This window comes from Nomascus leucogenys, chromosome 22a, assembly GCF_006542625.1.
Source record: "Nomascus leucogenys isolate Asia chromosome 22a, Asia_NLE_v1, whole genome shotgun sequence".
Taxonomy (NCBI): domain Eukaryota; kingdom Metazoa; phylum Chordata; class Mammalia; order Primates; family Hylobatidae; genus Nomascus; species Nomascus leucogenys.
The window spans coordinates 58,277,549-58,296,586 of NC_044402.1; the positions used below are offsets into that span (position 1 = coordinate 58,277,549).

Consider the following 19,038-nt stretch of genomic DNA (forward strand, 5'->3'; position numbering starts at 1 on the left):
ATTTGGGAGAAATATTCATTCCCAATAAATAATTGTCAGTATAAGCTTATATGTATGAATAGCTCAACAAAACAGCTGGGTTCCTATCTAATGACCCATCAGACAAAAGAAAAAAACAAAAATTATAGATATTATAGTAAGAATATCATAAGGAAAAAGACACCAAAATGATAATCATAAGAAGAAATCTTGGGTGAAACAGAGATTTTGTGTGGAAAAATATTTCAAAAAGAAGGACAGCAGTAATAAAAATTGTCAGAGAGATACAGGTAGTTTTCTTGGTCTGCTTGAGCTACTATAACCGAATATCATAGACTGGATGGCATATAAACAACAGAAATTTATCTTTCATTGTCCTGGAGGCTAAGAAGTCCAAGGTCAAGGTGCCAGCAGATTCAGTGTCTGGTGAGGGCCTGCTTCCTGGTTCATAGACTGCTGTTTTTTTGCTGTGTTCTCCATGGCAGAAAAGGTGAGGGACATCTCTGGGGCCTCTTTTGTAAGAGCACTAATTCCATTCATGAGGGCAGAGCCTCCCAAATATCCCACCTCCAAATACCCTCAATTTAGGATTAGATTTTAAAATATAAATTTGCAGAGGGATGGGGAGTGGAACACAAACATCCAGTCTATAGCAATACAGCGTGCACATATAAGCCTATAATTTAATGAAAAAGGAGTAATCACTGAACAAGAAAAAACTCTTGGAAATTAGAATTTTGATGGAAAAATAAATAATTTAATAGATTAGTTTAAAATATATAATAAAATCTTCCAGAAAGCAGAAAAAAGAAAGAAGCAAGGAGATTAACAAATTATAAAGATAAGAAGTCAACAGAATCAATATATTATCATCAAATTGACAAATTAATTGGAATACTGGAAATATCTATCTATATCTCTGTATGTCCCCAGAATTAAAGGACGGAAGTATCCAGTTTGAAAGGGTCCATCATGTGCCCAGTGCAATTAATAAAAAACGATATGCAACAAAGCACATTTCCATAAAATTCTACTATATTGGGGAAAGAGAAAATTAAAGGAGCCTCGGAGAGAATGGAGAAACATTTTCTGAATAAAAGAATGAGAATTAGAATGATGTTAGTCTTCATTGTAACATAGGGTTTCCAGATTTAGTAGATAAAAATACAGGACACACAGTTAAATTTGAATTTCATATGATTGAGTAACGATTTAGTGTAAGGTTATGCCAAATATTACATGAGATATACTTATAGAGAGAAATATTCATTTTTCATCTGATTCAAATTTAACTGAGCAGCCATCTTTACCAGCAATCCTGCAGTAGCAGCACTGGATCTAACTCTTACGCATGATTATGAAAGTGGACTTTCTTACCTTTTTGCTCCTCTAAGAAATAAGAAAAAACAACACAGAGAAATAAAAACAGGACAACAGCAGTAAAAACAAAATACAAGGTCTGGTATTTTTAGCGATGTAAGTGACCAAAAATCTCTACAGAATCCAAAGACTTTCAAAAGTTGCTGTTAGAAGTTAAATTGGGCACAAATGCAAACAGAAGGTCAAGGTACTTCATGAATGGTAGATCTCAGAGAGCATCAATAAAAGTATACTTCCTGAAAATGAAACCACCTTTGCAAAAGTTATAACAGTGAGAAAATTTTGACAGTGGAGGGGATCTGACCTAACCAACTCCATTTTGCTTCTAACCTTCAAGCTGCCCTTGCTCATTCCTGACCAAAGTTCAAGAAAAATATTTCAAGACACATGTCTTCCATCTACCCCGCCAGCTACTTGTTTCTTTTGGTTTATACCAAACTCCGAGAAGGGTATGAACCTTGCAGGTATTTGCTTGCCCCTTGTAAAATTACTTTCATTGCGGGTAAACCTAGTGGTATGCCCTTGAGTTTTCACTGAAAATCATTGTAAGGAGAGATTTATGTGAATTAAGATATGCTTAAACCCACCATTTGACAGATACCTGATAGACATTGCCTCATTCAAATCTAAACTTTGTGAGTAAGTGGTATCATCCCTATTTTATAATTAACTAAACTGAGACAAATAAAATGGTATTTTGTCCAAAGGTATGGTGTTTGGACATGTCAGAAACAGAAGTAAAACCCAAGTCTATGCTATTTTTAGTCTAGAACAATAGTCAACATCTTCTACATTTGCTGCAAAACAGATATGATTGTCCATTGTAAAATTTTACATGATACTCCTTATTAAAATTTCCTCCAGAATTTAATGCAATAAAACCTTTATTTCGCTGAGCAACTTCTTGCATCCTTGTTTCTTTAATAAAATATGTAATTTGCCTGGGTGCGGTGGCTCATGCCTGTAATCCCAGCACTTTGGGAGACCGCGGCAGGTGGATTGCTTGAGGTCAGGAGTTTGAGCCAGCCTGTCCAACATGGTGAAACCCTGTCTCTACTAAAAATACCCAAGTTAGCTGGGCGTGGTGGCAGGCATCTGTAATCCCAGCTACTGGGGAGGCTGAGGCAGGAGAATTGCCTGAACCCGAAAGGCAGAGGTTGCAGTGAGCTGAGATCGCGCCACTGCACTCCAGCCTGTGTGACAGAATGAGACTCCGTCTCAAAAAATAAAAATAAAAATAAACTATGTAACATAACTTTTACCTCAGAAACTCAAATTTAACTCAGTCACAACATCTATATTAACCAGTATAGTAGTTCCTTTGCAAACTGCTGCCAATATTTCTTCTTTTGGAAATCAATGGTATGTAAATAAACAAGTATAAATACACACTCATGCAGACATGAACACAGGCAGTCAAACTGTATCAGAGGAATTGATATACACATAATACTACTTAATACTAGTGAAAAAGAGGTAAGTGCCAAAAGATAGGATCAGATACGTTGTCGCAATATTAAAGGTGTGAAGAGTTGAACTTGGTTTCTCAAATCGCCCACTTGACCCTCTTCCAAGTTGTACTTTCCTTCTTTTCTTTCCTTTCCTTCCTGTTCTAAATAAAGCTTTTTAATAAACTTGCACTCCTGCTCTGAAACTTGCCTCGGTCTCTCCTTCTACTTTATGCCCTTCAGTTGAATTCTTTCTCCTGAGGAGGCAAAAATTGAGGTTGCTGCAGACCCCTATGGATTCGCCGGTAGCAATCCTGAAGACTCCTGTGTATACAAGTTAAATAAATTTGTATGCTGTTTCTACTATTGATCAATCTGCCTCATGTTAGTGATGTAACTGCCCAAAGAGTTCACCTTGCCTGCTGCCTAGACAGAGCTGATTTATCAAGACAGGGGAATTGCAATGGCCAAAGAGTAGTTCACGGAGATCCTGCTGTGTGGGAGACCAGAGTTTTATTATTATTCAAATCAGTCTCCCCGAGCATTCGGAATCAGAGTTGTTTTTTTTTTTTTTGCCTTTAAGCTTATTTATTTATGGGATCTGGTTTCACTGTGGGTGGCACTTCCACTTTAATGCAATGATCAAAAACATTAAGATCTATGACAGGATGGATATTGGGACAATAAGCATGGCAATGTCATTGTTGCCAAGCCAAATTTTACAAGAGGCAAAGGGTAACTAGAATGCAGAGGTTCTTCATCATCATCTTCAGTCAGCTGTCACAGAATTTCCCACTATTGAACCCCCCTTACAATTCTTACTTCTCCTCACCCCACCAGGTATCTGAAATAGAAAAAAAAAGGAAATAATTCCCCCTGAGAGACTTCTGCCTCCTTCTTTTTTCTTTTCAATAGCAACTTCAACTGTTGACAGAGCTTCCTTAGGATTCAAAGAAAAATTTTGAAGCTGAAAACAGAATAGTCTGTTTTTGAATAAATCCTAAAATATTTTCATTTCACACCCTTGTTCCATGAGGAAAAAATTTACATAGTGACGAATATGTTTTGTTCAGGCAGTGTGCAATAATAAAGTTTAGGCCAAATTAGATTTAGAATTAGGAAACAAATGCTGGTTTGGTACTAAATTTAGGGATAAAATGAACCCATATTCACATAGGTACTTATAGACACTAAAGCACAAAACAGATAATCTAGCTGCCATCCAGTGTTTCTTGACTTTGGCTGAATCTCTGTTCCCCAGAACAGACTGTAAGCTCCAAAAGGTGGGGACCACATTTTGGTCAGCTTTGGATTTCTTCAACACATTGCACAGGGTTCATGCAAAGAGCCACTCACAGAAATTGTTGAATTCACTCAAAAAAGAAAAGAATTTTGGCTGAGTACCGTGGTTCATGTGTGTAATCCCAGCATTTTGGGAGGCCGAAGTGGGAGGATGGCCTGAACCCAGGATTAGAGACCAGCTCGGACAACATAGTGAGTCCCCGTCTCTATGAAAAAACTTTTAAAAATTAGCTGGGTGTGGTGGCACACTGCCTGTAGTCCCAGCTACTCTGGAGGCTGAGGCAGGAGGATCACTTGAGTCCAGGATGTTGAGGCTGCAGTGAACTGAAATCATGCCACTGCACTCCAGCTTGGGTGACAGAGCAAGACCCCGTCTCAAAAACAACAAGAACAATAATGCAATTTTTATAAAACAGTTAATGAGGCTTGCTAAGGTGGCATTAGACCCAAACGTAGATGTTCAAACAATGCCATTCTTACCCATTTTGGAGTGAAACAGTGAAAGGGATAGGACAGAGAATTAAACCAAATTAAACTACAATCTCCAAGTCTGTAGTAAAAAAGAACTGCAGCAGGTTTAGTCAGTGAAATTTTGTTTTTCCCCTGAGACGGAGTGTTGTCCTGTTGCCCAGGCTGGAGTGCAGTGGCACCATCTCAGCTCACTGCAACCTCCGCCTCCCTGGCTCAAGCGATCATCCCGCCTCAGCCTCCTGAGCAGCTGGGACCACAGACATGCGCCACCACGCCCGGCCAATTTTGTATTTTCAGTGGAGACGGGGATTGCTCCATGTTGGTCAGGCTGGTCTCGAACTCCTGACCTCAGGTGATCCGCCCGCCTCAGCCTCCCAAAGTGCTGGGACCACAGGTGAGCCATCGTGCCCAGCCTGAAAATGGTTTTAAAACATATTTTAATGAAAACACTTTCTCACTATCTTTAAATAAAAACAATTTGCATTTTCCAATCGGAAGCTGCTGGAGCACTAGGACTCAGGTGCTTTCTGCTCCCCAGGTTTCAGATGCCACCGCACTACTAACTCCCCAGGGCTTTTGAGGCATGTGTGAGACATGTTCTCCTCTGTTGGAAGTCCTTGTGGCAACTTCAAGGGCTTGATTCTTATCAAACGCTTAACCACTTTCAATTTTGCATTCACTAAAGGGATATTCTGGTGAACTTGAGGGATATGTGATTTTTCCAATCCAAGCATATTTATTATATCTTTTTCCCAATATGGACATATTTTGTACTTTTTATTCTGGTAACAATATGCAGTTTATGAGGGTTCTGTGGATCCCCACCATATTTTTCATGCTCTTCAGGTGAGGCCTGAAACACTTTATCTGGAATTCTTGATCTGGTGAATTTGTGACGAATCCAATCTGTACAAATGAGAGTCCACACCTTTTGTCACGGTCTGTAGTCTGCCTGGGGGGCCTCTGAACTACTAAGCGCAAAAATCTCAGCCATAAGTGTAGTGATTGCTCTCTTTAGAGGCAGCACTTGCTAAACGTTTAGACTGAACTTTTCCACCGAAGGGCAAGATCAGAGTTTTTAAGGATAATTTGGCGGGTATGGGCTCAGAAAGTGGGGAGTACTGACTGGTCAGATTGCAGATGAAATCAGGGGGTCAAAGTGAGTTCTTGCTGACTTCTGTTCCTGAGTGGGACTGCAGAACTGGTTGAGCCAGATTGTTGGTCTGGGTGGTGTCATCTGCTGCATCGTGATCAGGGTCTGCAAAATATCTCAAGTACTGATCTTAGGTTTTGCAACAGTGATGTTATTCTCAAGAGGAATTTGGGGAGGTTCAGACTCTTGCAGCCAGAGGCTGCATGGCCCCTAAACCATAATTTCTAATCTTGTAGCTAATTTGTTAGTCCTACAAAAGCAGACTGGTGGCCAAGCAAGAAGGGGATTTTTGGGAAAAGGCTATTATCAATTTTGTTTCAGAGTTTAAACTATAAATTATTTCCCAAGGTTAGTTCGGCCTATGCCCAGGAATGAACAGACAGTTTAGAGGTTAGAAGGAAGATGGGGTCAGTTAGGTCTGATCTCTTTCACTGTCATAATTTCCTCAGTTACGATTTTTGCAAAGGCGGTTTCAGTGATTTTTAGCAAATCTTTATGGGGGTCAAGAGCCCATGACATCCACAATAACTCACTGCAGCCTTGACCTCCTGGGCTCAAGTGATCCTCCCACCTCAGCTTCCCAAGTAGCTGGGACTACAGGCACAGGCTACAATGCCCAGCTATTCTTTCTTTCTTTCTTTCTTTCTTCTTCTTTCTTTCTTTTTCTTTCTTTTTTTTTCTTTCTTTCTTCTTTCTTTCTTTTTCTTTCTTTTTTTTTCTTTCTTTCTTCTTTCTTTCTTTCTTCTTTCTTTTCTTCTTTCTTCTTTCTTTCTTTCTTTTCTTCTTTCTTTCTTTCTTCTTTCTTTCTTTTCTTTCTTCTTTCTTTCTTTCTTCTCTTTCTTCTTTTTTTCTTTCTTCTTTCTTTTTCTCTCTTTCTTTCTTTCTTTCTTCTTTCTTTCTTTTTTTTTTTTTTTTTTTAGTAAAGACAGGTTTTGCCCGGCCAAGGGCTTTGCTCTTTGTTTACAGGTCCTGAAGGGCCTGGGAAGTGCAGGGCTGGTGACAGAAACCCTTTCAAATTCAGCTTAGAATAGAGAACTAGAGGAAGCAAGGACGCACAAAAAAATTTCCCAGAAAAGCCATACCTGTCAGGATCACTGGTCTCTGTGACAGCAAAGAAAGGGCCTTTGCAAGGTTTAAAGCCCAAAAGAAAACCCTGGAATCTCCTACCATCCATGAAACTGCCTATAAATTGCGGGTCCAGGAAAACCTATGTCATTAAACAATAAGTGTTCAAGAAAGACTATAGCACAGCATCAATACAAAGATTTTATAAGAAACAATTCGATAAAGCTGGAAAAATGGATAAATGCATGAAAACATTCACAAGAAGGATGATGTCACAGAACTAGCGAGAATGCTGACCATGTCATATATCCACCACAGGGTAAAGTTTTTAGTGAAATGATCACCTCTGTGTAGGAAAATCACAGAACACACACGTAGGAACTTGTGTTAGTAAGTTTTTTCTTTGGCATTTTGGCTGAACTACCTTTGGATTTAAAATGTATTTCTTATTCAGAGAACATAAAAATATTCTTGTATTTAAAAGTTTTTTCATCTGAGTCCATTTTTTGCTTTTCATTCATCTGAAAGTTTCTATGTAATATGATTTGAAGTAGGAATATAACGTTTTCCATTTATTAGTTGTCTCAGTATCATTGAATAAACCTTCCTTTCCCTACTTATTAAAGATTCTGCTTTAACCATTTTCCTTTTTTTTTTTTTTTTTTTTAGACAGAGTCTCGTGCTGTCACCCAGGCTGGAGTGCAGTGGCGCGATCTCGGCTCACTGCAAGCTCTGCCTCCCGGGTTCACGCCATTCTCCTGCCTCAGCCTCTCCGAGTAGCTGGGACTACAGGCGCCCGCCACCACGCCCAGCTAATTTTTTGTATTTTTAGTAGAGACGGGGTTTCACTGTGGTCTCGATCTCCTGACCTCGTGATCCGGCCGCCTCGGCCTCCCAAAGTGCATTTTCTTAAGTATTATACATGTGAATACATAATATTTGTATATATAGACGCATATATGTATATGAATTGCTTGCTGGGCACTCTCTTCAGTTTTATTAGTTTTCTTATTTTGTAACTCATTTAGAACCAATTTACAAAGATGAATAAAAAATACATTTATTCTATTATCTATAAAGATATCAACATATTTCAAAATACATAAGACCATACAAGTTCCAGTTGAATAATACAGTTATGTTTTGCAAAAGTAATTTTATTTACCTTTAGTAGGCAAAATTCACATTATCAAGTAGCATTTTTAATAAAGCAAATAGCATACATCTTAGTAAGATTATCCTTTTTCAATATAAATATTAAATGTATTTACTTTCCTGGACACTGTCTATATATCCTACATAGCATGGCTCTTTACAAGAAAAATGAGTCAGAGCTACATAGTCAAATTGCAATGGTAATGCCTTAATGGATGAGTGAAAAAGCTGTCAGCCTAGAAAAAAAAATTTCCCTAATTTTTATGCATTAATAAAGAAACAAGAAAATAACTTTTACCTTTTCAATGTGATTTATTTATGTTTACGTAAAGGTAACAAATGTTACAGAAGTTGTTTCCTTAAGAACATTTATTTTGTACAATCACATTGTTATCAAGCAAGACTTATGGAAAGTTTCCTGGGTCCACAACACTGAACCTTGAAACTACTGTAGCATCCTCTTTTCCAAGTTTAAACATGACTTTGTGCACTGAAGAAGTATGGCTTTGCATTGCAGAGTGGTCACATGTGACAACCTGACACCAAGCGAGAAGGCTTTTGATGAAGAATGTTTTATCTTTTGTTGAGTTACAAAATGGTACTTGCATGTGTGTGATTATCAAACCCATATTTTTTTTTCAGTTCATTTTTCTTCTGCTACAATAAAAATAAACCAGTTAAAACTAAGCAGTATAGCAATGTAATCGACCAACTATCTATCATGTTATATCTTATATACGATGTGTTAGGTGATATTGATGCTTTATATTACACATCTGTATTTAATATACTTTGGGCAATACAAAGTTAGAACATGTCTGGTAAATAAACAAACAAAAAGATTTCCCTGAAAATTGATGCATTGTTTTAACAATCACGAACACTTAGGTTTATTCTTCAGAAGTGTGGTGGAATTGTTTAATATTAAAATAAAACATGTTTCTGTTGTCATTTTTTTCATATTCCTATTTTATACATTTTTAGATAACAGAATAATCTTATAATTTTATTGCTAAAACATTATTACTTGGTTAGACATGATTATCAGATTTTGGGCTGACTTTGTTGTTCTCATATTTGCCAACATTAATTATTTCACTGTTTACTTTTGCAAGCATGTGCTTATGCTAAAGATCCAAAAACTATAATGGGAAGTCATTGGTAATAATCAATGTACAATGATTGGTTAGGACAATGACTAATCTTTTGGGCTGAAGTTTTGGCTGCTATGATAAGAGCTCTGACTATCCTGTTAGATTAACTGTACAGAGGGGTATTTGGGGATTGGGAAATGCTTATTTCCAAAGAAACCATATTGCATGCTTATTTGACTGGCAGAAATTCTCTGGTTTGATGCATCACTAGTACTGAGGGTGGAATCTACATGCAGCTTCTTCAGCAAGCTTGTTGGTCCCTTAGGAGAGTTCAGCAATGTTACATATGTCTTACAGCCTGTCACTGCACATGTCTGTCTTTCTCACTGCCAGGAAGGCTGCAGATTCTCCAACAAAATCCAGTGCTAGATTTAGAATTGAAGGTGCTTTGTTTCAGATACCTGTAATACCTATAAGAAGCAAATTTCAAAGAAATACAAATTTATGTTAACATTCTCATAGTATTTTAACAGTTGTATGAGTTATTTGTTTTTGTATCTACTACAAATTTGTATTAAAAATACAAATTGTTGAGAGACTCTGGTTCCAAAATAGCAGTGTAGAAGCAAGCTGGCTTCACTCCCTATCAGAGAAAACCAAAAACAAACATACAGTGCCAAGATTTTCACCAGCAATATCCCAGAACTCAAATAAGAAACAGTTTCCCAGGCCACAGAGAAGTTAAAAAATAACAATAAAAAGCTCCAAGCAGGTGGTAAGAGATTCAGGCTTCCTTATCCATAATAATCCTCTCCCCTAATATCCCCAGCATCAATCACAAGGAAAATTTCTTTCTGACTCACAGTTTCTACACTGCAAAAAGTGAGATCAAAGTGGACAGTGAGCTTCCTCATCATCTTGAGGCACCAAATCAGAGTGCCTGTCCAGCAGCACTACACTGTAAGAGGTGTGTTCCACAGGTCCCCTGAGCATGGATCCCTAGCCAGCCTTTTCACATAACCAGGATATCCTCTTTGGGGCATCCCCCATTCAGGTCAGGCAGCACTCCGATTGTTGGTTAGAACTGAGGCAAACTTGGGCTTAACGCACCAGTTAGTGCCAAAAAGGAGGCAGTGACCTAGTTGGGAAAAAAGAGAAAATCAACTGGTATATTACAAATAAGCAAACATATTCAATAAAAACAAAAACAAGTCAGACCAAAAAGACAGAAATAAATAGCTAATCTTTCAATGCAAAGTCATAGATGTAGATCCACGAGAAATAATAGTGAACAGGAAACAATGACCTCTTCATACAGACAAAGCAAGAAATCAGTGAGATGGTGATATGTGAACTCTCTGACCAAGAATTCAAAATAGCAGTTTTAGGGAAACTATGTGACCTCCCAGAAAACAGAAAAACAATTCATAAATTTATCAGACACATTTAACAAAGAGATAGCAATAATTTAAAAAATCAAACAGAAATCTTGGAATTGAGAAATACATTTGCTGAACTGAAAAATTCATTAGAGGCTCTCAATAGCAGAATGGATTAAGTGGAGAAAATAACCTGCGAAATCAAAGACAGGCTTTTTGAAAATATACAGTCAGAGGAGCAAAAAGAAACAAGAATGAGAGGAATGAAGGTCACCTCCAAGATACAGACAATTAACTCAAAAGACCAAATCTAAGAATTATTATTATTCAAGAGGTAATCACACAAAAGCAAGGAGTAGAAAGCGCTTTTTAAAAAATAGTAACAGAAAACTTTCCAAAACTTGAGGAAGAGCTAAATATCCAGGTACAGGAAGATCAGAGAACACCAAACACATTCAACCCAAATAAGACTACCCAAAAGCATGTAACAAATTCTCAAACATCAGGGACAAAGCAGGATTCTAAGAGCAGCCAGAGAAAAGAAGCAACTAACACAAAAAGGAATTCAAATTCACCTGGCAATAGACTTCTCAACAGAAACCACACGGGCCAGAAAGGAGTGAAACAACATTTTCAAAGTGCTCAAAGGAAAAAAAAACTGTTACCCAAAAATACTGTATCCAACAGAGTTATCTTTCAAATGTGAAGGATATATAAAATCTTTCCCAGAGAAACAAAAGCTGAGAGAATTCACCACCAACAGTCTCATCTTACAAGAAATCTAAAGAGAGCTCTTTAGTCTGAAAGACAAAAATGTTAATGTGCAAGAACAAAACATCTGAAGGTATAAAACCCACTGGTAAAATTAAGTATACAAACAAACCTAAAATTATCTAAAACTGTAATTGTTGTTTACAATCCACTCATAACACCACTACGAAGCTCAAAAGACAAATCTATCAAAACACTAATATCTACAGCAACCTATTAAGAGATAAGCAATATAAAAACATGTCAATGAGACAACATAAAGTCAAAATGTGGGGTGAATGCAATTAAACTGTAGACCTAAAAAACCCCTTTATAAAGTTTTTTTTAAAACTTCTTTGTAATAAAAATCGTCTTTTAAAAATAACTTATGTGTATATTTTTATAAGCTTCATAGTAACCACAATGCAAAAACCTTTAATAGATTCACTAAAAATAAAAAGCAACAAATTACAGCATATTACCAGAGAAAATCATTTAACCACAAAGGAAGACAGTACAAAAGGAAGAAAGGAAGAGAGGAATTAGAAAATATACAAGCTACAAAATAGCAGTAGTAAGTCCTGATCAATAATAACACTGAGCCTAGGCAACATAGTGAGATCCTAGCTCACTAGCCAGGTGTGGTGGCATGTGCCTATAGTCCTAGCTACTCAGAAGGATGTGGTAGGAAGATCGCTGGAGCCCAAGAAGTTGAGGCTGCAGTGAGCCATGATCACACCACTGCCTGGACAAGAGTGAGACCTTGCCTCAAAGAAAAATAGTAACATTGAATGTAAGTGGACTCAATTTTCCAATTAAAAGGTATAGGATGGCTGAATGGCAAAGAAACAAGACCCAACTACATGTTGCCTATGAGAAAGCCACTTCACCTATAAAGACACACATCGATTGAAAGTGAAGGTGTAGAAATAGATATGCTATGCAACTGGGAACCAAAAAAGAGCAGAAGTAGTTATATCAGGTAAAACAGGTACAAGTCAAAGACTATAAAAAGAGACACGGGAGGTCACTTATAATAATAAGGGAGTCATTTCAGCAAGAGGCTATAACAGTTAAAAATGTCTATGCACACAACACAAGAGCTCCCAAGTATATAAAGCAAGCATTACTAGATCTAAAGGGAGAGACAGACTGCACTATAATAATACTGAGGAATTTCAACACCTCACTCTCAATAATGGACAGATCCTCCAGACAGAAAATTGACAAGGAAACACGAGTTAAGGTACACAATAGATCACATAGGCCAAACTGATATTCACAGAATATTTCACCCAACTGTTATAAAATACACATTGTTTTCATTAGCACATGGCACGTTCTTCAGAATAGGCTATATCTAGGCCACAAAACAAGTCTCAATAAATTCAAAACAGTAGAAATCATATCAAGTATTTTTTATGACCACAATGGAATGACACTAGAAACTGATAACCTGAGGGTCTCAGAAAACACATAAACATATGGAAATTAAATAACACGCTCGTGAATGACCAATGAAGTAATTAAGAAGGAAAGTATAAAATTTCTTGAAACAAATGTAAATGGAAATACAACATTCCCAAATCTATACCATACAGCAAAAGCAGTACTAAGATGGAAGTTTGTAGCAATAAACACCTATATCAAAAAAGTAGAAAGACTTCAAATAAACAACCTAATAGTGTACTTCAAAGAACTAGAAAAGCAGGAAAAAATGGAACCTAAACTTAGTAGAAGGAAAGAGATAAGAAAGATCAGAGCCAAAAAAAAAAAAAAAAAAAGATTTAAAAAACCAGATCAATGAAAGAAAAAGCTGGTGTTTTTAGAAGGCAAAGAAAATCAGCAAACCATTAGCCAGACTAAGAAATAACAAAGAGAAGGCCAAATAAATAAAATGAGAAATGGAAAAGGAAACATAATAACTGAGACCACACAAAGACTCATTAGAGAGTATTATGAAAAACTCTTTGCCAACAAATTGGAAAACCTAGAAGAAATGGTTAAATTCCTGGACACATACAACCTAGCAAGATTGAACCATGAAGAAATAGAAAACCTCAACAAATCAGTAGGGAGTAACAAGATCAAAATTACAATAAAAAGTCTTCCATCAAAGAAAAGCCCAGTACCTGATGGCTTCACTCCTGAATCTACAAACATTTGAAGAGACAGTAATATCAATTCTGCTCTAATTCTTAAAAAAAAAAAAAAAAAGAAAAAGAAAAATTGAAGAGGAGGGAATACTTCCAAACTCATTCTACAAAGTAGTATTTCCATGACACCAAAACCAGAGAAGGGCACAACAAAAAAAACACAAAACTACAGGCCAACATCACTGATGAACCAGATACAAAAATCTTCAACAAAATACTAGCAAACCAAATTCAACAACGATGTTTAGCAGCATCCCTGGCCTCTGACCACTAGATGCCAGAAGTACCACCAGTTTTGACAATCAAAAATACCTCCAGACATTCCGAAATACCCTGTGTTGGAGGAAGATGGCTAAATCACACCTCGATCTCCGCCGCCCCCCACCATTTGAGCACCACTGTATTAGATCACCTATAAGTTATAATATATGTTATGTAACATTACGCCAGAGATTATATACCCTGAGGCTGCTTTGGAAATTTCAGGAGAAGGCTGTTTTGTCACTTAGTTGGATTATAGAGGTTATAGCCTAATATTCTGTAAATCTGATAAATACATTTTTCTTCAATGCCTGCAAGAAAGAAGTAAAAAATGGAGACAGGCTGGAAAAAATCAAGCTCTTGGCATGTGAGAGCTACAGGCAACTTTAGGGCAGCCACAGGAATAAGAAAGAATAGATGAAAAAAATGGAGGAATTTAGGTCTTACCCTCACAGACCTGAGCCATAGCTGGGAAATTGTTACCCTGTTGAATCTAAGCCACCAGTGACAACCTGAGCTCAGGACTGAGTGGAGGGCACGGTCTACCACAGGGACCATGCTAGAAAAGTAATTTTTCCAAAGAATATTTTTGGTGGCAGCAGGGCCATAGGCTCCTGTGAGTTAAATGACTGAGAACAGAAAAATATAACAGTATTCCACTAGATGGTGCTATATCTGATTAATTCATCAAGCATGTCCAAATTAGGTCTTACATGACCCTGTCTTTTCCAGCATATTTTCCTCAGTCTTTTTGCAATAATTTGAATTCAACCATACTTAAAATGAAAGATATTTGCAAATTTAAAAAATTCCATTCTAGCTAATCTCCATTACTGATTCAAAATACATGCATTTCCAGTCTAAACTTGGCACTATTAAGCCAGGCTCAGGTCCAAAAAGCACAAGGTTCATAGCAAAACGTCTGTTGCTTGTTTCAATTTTAATTAATGCCATAGCTAGCGGATTTAATAACACTTCTATTGTTAAGTACAAGCAAAACTCATATAAAAATCTCTTAACTTTCACTTCTTTAACATTCTGCTGGCTGATATAGTCAGAGATGAGTTTTGTGCCTATCCTTGGAAGTCAGAAATATTAAAAAAAACCAAGAGTTTAGGATACTAAAATGCTTTACAGACCTCTGAAATATAACAGTGTGCCCCAAAAGATAGCCACTTGACTTGGAGGTCTGGTAACATACCATTTAGAAAAGGAACTTGCCGGTCACAGTGGCTCACGCCTGCAATCCCAGCACTTTGGGAGGCCGAGGTGGGCAGATCACTTGAGGTCAGGAGTTCGAGACCAGCCTGGCCAACATGGTGAAACCCCGTCTGTACTAAAAATACACAAATTAGCTGTGTGTGGTGGCGCGGGCCTGTAGTCCCAGTTACTCGGGAAGCTGAGGCGGGAGGATTGTTTGAACCCAGGTGGTAGAGGTTGCAGTGAGCAGAGATCGCACCACTGCACTACAGCCTGGGCTACAAAGCAAGACTCCGTTTCAAAACTAAAAAATAAGAAAAGACAAGGAACTTAGTTGCTGGGTGGAGTGCTTTCTGACACTTGAGGAGTTCAAGGTGGGAGGATTGCTTGAGCCCATGAGTTCAAAACCAGCCTGGGCAACAAAGTGAGAACCCTGTTTCAAAAAAAAAAAAAAAAAATAGAGAACTTGGTCATTATACATCAAGGTAACTGGGTGGGTAACCTCATGTCAAAATGGGAAGTACTAAGGGCATATTTAAGCAATTATCTAATAATTGAAAAGTTGTGAGGTCACAGTCTACTGAAATTTATAAGCACTTGGAGAAAAAAGATACAGGTAACCTTATCTTTTATAACTTCTTTTTTTGGAAACAAGGTCTCACTCTGTCCCCCAGGCTGGAGTGCAGTGGCACCATCACAGCTCACTGTAGCCTCCACCTCACTATCCTCCCACCTCAGCCTCCTGGGTTACTGGGACTACAGGTGTGCACTACCACGCTGGGCTAACTTTTTTGTTTCCGTATTTTATAAAGACGGGGTCTTGCCATGTTGGCCAGGCTGGTCTCGAACTCCTGGGCTCAGGTATCTGTCTGCCTTAGCCTCCCAAACCATTGGGACTACAGGCGTGAGCCACCGCGCCCAGCCATGTTCTCTAACTTTTAAAGTCAGCCTAACCGTATGTGTGAGCCAAGGGAAAGAAATTTCACTGCAGTTGTTAGAAGTAGTAGTTTTTTGATTTGTTTATGTTTTTGTTTCAGGAAGACAGACATTGTTGACTCTCGGCAGAGCTGGTCTTGGTTGTGTAGCAAAATAGATAAGGGACTCTTGCAGAGGATGGGAGTGGTAGTAATGTGTAGGGAGTTTGGGGCAGGGGATTACTGCATTACATTCAGCTCTACATCTCATTTAAAACATGGTGAGAAGAAATGAAGTCAAGTAAAATGGTCTCAAAAGTGGCTGGTATTAGGCAGAAGACAGGCAAAGTATAAGTCAAAGATAGAAGTGGAAGGAAAATGGAAGGAAAAAAGGGAATATCCGTGGTGGGCCTTACCCTCATGTGTTACCCACACGCCTCTATTAATCAATGAAAATGTTAACACAATCATACACATGGTTTCACATATTTTCCATCAAAATAGTAGAGAGAGAGGAGAGGTAAGTAAAAGTGAGCTGGCCAGGATAGTGGGTGGCAAAATTCCACTTCACAGTTTTGCCTGGGTCAAGGCCTGATTAGAAAGTCTGTTTACTTTAGAACTCTCACTAAAAAATTATTCTTTTTCTTAGTATAGGACATGCATCTTGGTAAAAATCCTTATTAAACAATAACAACTAATTTAAAAATTTAAAGACCATGAGAAGCAACATGTAGGATGGTGGAGAAGAACGCTGCACACTTCAGCCAATAGTTTGTGCAAATGTCAGACCACTGTTAGAGCTGTGAGTTCAGTCTCATCGATGTACCTCAGATTTCCCAAGGGTCTAAATCTCCTCTGTCCTAGAGAGAAATACTTCTTAAATTGTCATGTGTCCTTCCTTTGGCTCCTTTCTATCCCCACCAAGTTAACAGGATTTCTGTGAAAAAATTTCCTCAGTGAAACACATTTGGAAAACACTACATACTATATCCCTTTCTTGGAGATTGCTGGTGCCCATGAGCATGTTAAAAGGGTATCAAAATATCTGAGAGGTTCTGAGGAAGAAAAACTGAACCCAGCATTTTCCAAATTCAAACCCTGCTCTCAGTTCTCCCCTTTTTGCCGCCAGGAATACCTATTAGCCTTTCACAGGTCACTAGTATTTTCTAGTAGAGTGATTGGAAAATGCTATTCCAATAAAATAAAAGTATTACAACATTTTCTTGCCACATTGAAAAGACTGAAGATTTAAAAGACTTACCAAAAGGATCTATTTAATATCCTGAGAGTTAAGATTTTTGCTTAAATTTGGCTTCTTGGTACAGTTGTTTAGCTTTTGCCCTATCATTCTTCTAATTGAAACATCATCCGTATTGGGAAATAATTGTTTTGTTACTCCTGTAAAAAACCAATAGTGACACACGAGAAACTTCATGAGTCCTTTGCATCTTAGGGTATGAACTGAGGTAAAACATCAAGTATTCTACATTATAATTTTGTTTCCATTTTACAAAAGTAGCCCAAACACCCATGAGCTATTTAAATAGATGAATATATAGGCAGGTTTTTCTAAGTAAAGCAAGAGATATCAGAAGGTCTCTATTATCAACTGAGATCCTATGACAGCAATTAACTTTAATCCTCCCACTTGCTTTAAACTCTAAGTCCTCTTGCTCTAAAATGTTAGGAATGTATTTTTATCCATTCCCAACATTAATTGAAACAACTAAACTCTGACTGATCTTTTTCTGTATCTGTCTGCCTCAGCCTCCCAAACCACTGGGATTACAGGCACGAGTCACCACGCCTAGCCATGTTCTCTAACTTTTAAAGTCAGTCTAACAGCATGCGTGAGCCAAGGGAAAGAATTTCACTGCAGTTGTTACAAGTAGTAGTTTTTTGTTTCAGGAAGACAGACGTTGTATGTTAAGAAATCACATATATAGAGCTGGGATTCAGAGAATCCTTAAATTTGTCAGATGTTGCCAAAAAATTAATTGGATAATCTAGATTATATTTAAGGAGATTCATTAATTTAGAAACCATAAATAGGATGGTCAAATTAGCCTTTATCTTTCTAGAATGAAAGACAAATATAACAAAAGCAAGGAAGAAATTGTTATTGAAATTTTACTTCAAAAGATTATGAAAATTTACATTTCCAAAGCTATAAATTGTATGAATTCAAACTTTTTGGTGATATAAAACTTAGTTTTATTTTAATAACCATTGTTAATGTAAAGTTTTCCTACAAAATTTCCCATATTTAATGAGAGCTTTAGACTATCCTGAGATTTTTCTTTCCTAGAAAAATAAACTTTAAAAAATAAAAGGACCATGAAAGACTATCTTGACCTTAACTGATAACATGATTTAAAATTCATATGACAATATAATGCAATCATATTATCACCTATGATTTCTTGGACTTCATTCTGATTCATAGCTGGTTTTACAGCTTTGTCCCTTGAAGTAGAGGATTTTGCCCCTGTCAGGCTGTGAGTGGCCATGTATTCATTTGTGTAAAGTACTTGCATTAAATCATTAATAAACTTCTGAGGCTTGCTCTTGTTACAACGGGCAATCTGCCATTTTTCAATCTGGAACTAAAAAGATAAGAAAGAGTTAAAGTTGGAAAAAGTGCTATATGGAGAAATACGTTACTAATTGAGTTAAGGCATAAAAGAAAACAATGTCAACATTTTTTAAGGTAAGGTATTATATATATTTTAATATATATTTTACATTTTAATTTAATATATATTTTACATGTCAGGGATTAGATTTAAGTGTTATCTTTGTGATACTCTTCAATATTTATGAGGTATTTGTTACAGGGCGTATACAAATTCTTGTCATGTAAACTGGATTTGGTCCTTTCAGGCTTAGTCCCATACTCAGTGCTTCATCGTAAATGTAGTAGGCAGAATAATGGCCCTCTGAAAGGTCGCATCCTAATCCCTGAAACCTGTAACATGTTGCCTCACAGGGCAACAACAATTCTGTAGAGGTGATTAAAGTTAAGTACCTTGAGATGGGAGATTATCCTGGATTACCTAGGTGGGCTCAATCTAATCACATGAGTTCTTAAAAGCAGAAGAAGGAAGCAGAAGAGTAGATCAGGAAAAAGAGACAGAAGAGGGAGGAAAGATCTGAAGTGTGAGAGGGACTTCACTTGCTGTTGCTGGCTTTGAAGATGGCGGAAGTGGGCTGTGAACCAAGGAATGTGATTGCTTCTAGAAGTGGGAATGGCCTTCAGTTTACAACCAGCAAGAAAATGGGGAATTCAGTTTTACAACCACAAGAAAATGAATTCTACCACAGCCTGGAT

The 19,038-nt window shown here is 37.4% G+C and overlaps 1 protein-coding gene and 1 pseudogene across 4 annotated transcripts in view; both read right to left on the reverse strand.

Annotated features, from left to right (window-relative positions):
- Positions 1–5,004: 5,004 nt before the first annotated feature.
- LOC101178851 lies at positions 5,005–14,547 on the reverse strand (annotated as a pseudogene).
- BEND6 (BEN domain containing 6) overlaps positions 7,940–19,038 on the reverse strand; it is a 78,471-nt gene continuing 67,372 nt past the window's right edge. The window contains exons 5-8 of one of the 4 annotated variants that reach the window (XR_004027786.1): positions 18,121–18,313; positions 16,969–17,105; positions 9,911–10,185; positions 7,940–9,517 (exon numbers count right to left, since the gene is read on the reverse strand). Coding sequence is in view for 2 of the 4 variants with exons in the window: in XM_003254117.4 (XP_003254165.1) it covers positions 16,978–17,105; positions 18,121–18,313 (321 nt within the window). In the remaining 2 variants the exon portion in view is untranslated. Of the gene's footprint in view, positions 9,518–9,910; positions 10,186–16,968; positions 17,106–18,120; positions 18,314–19,038 lie in introns of those variants that run through there. The other 3 variants (XM_003254117.4, XR_004027787.1, XM_030802628.1) reach the window with 3 other exon arrangements.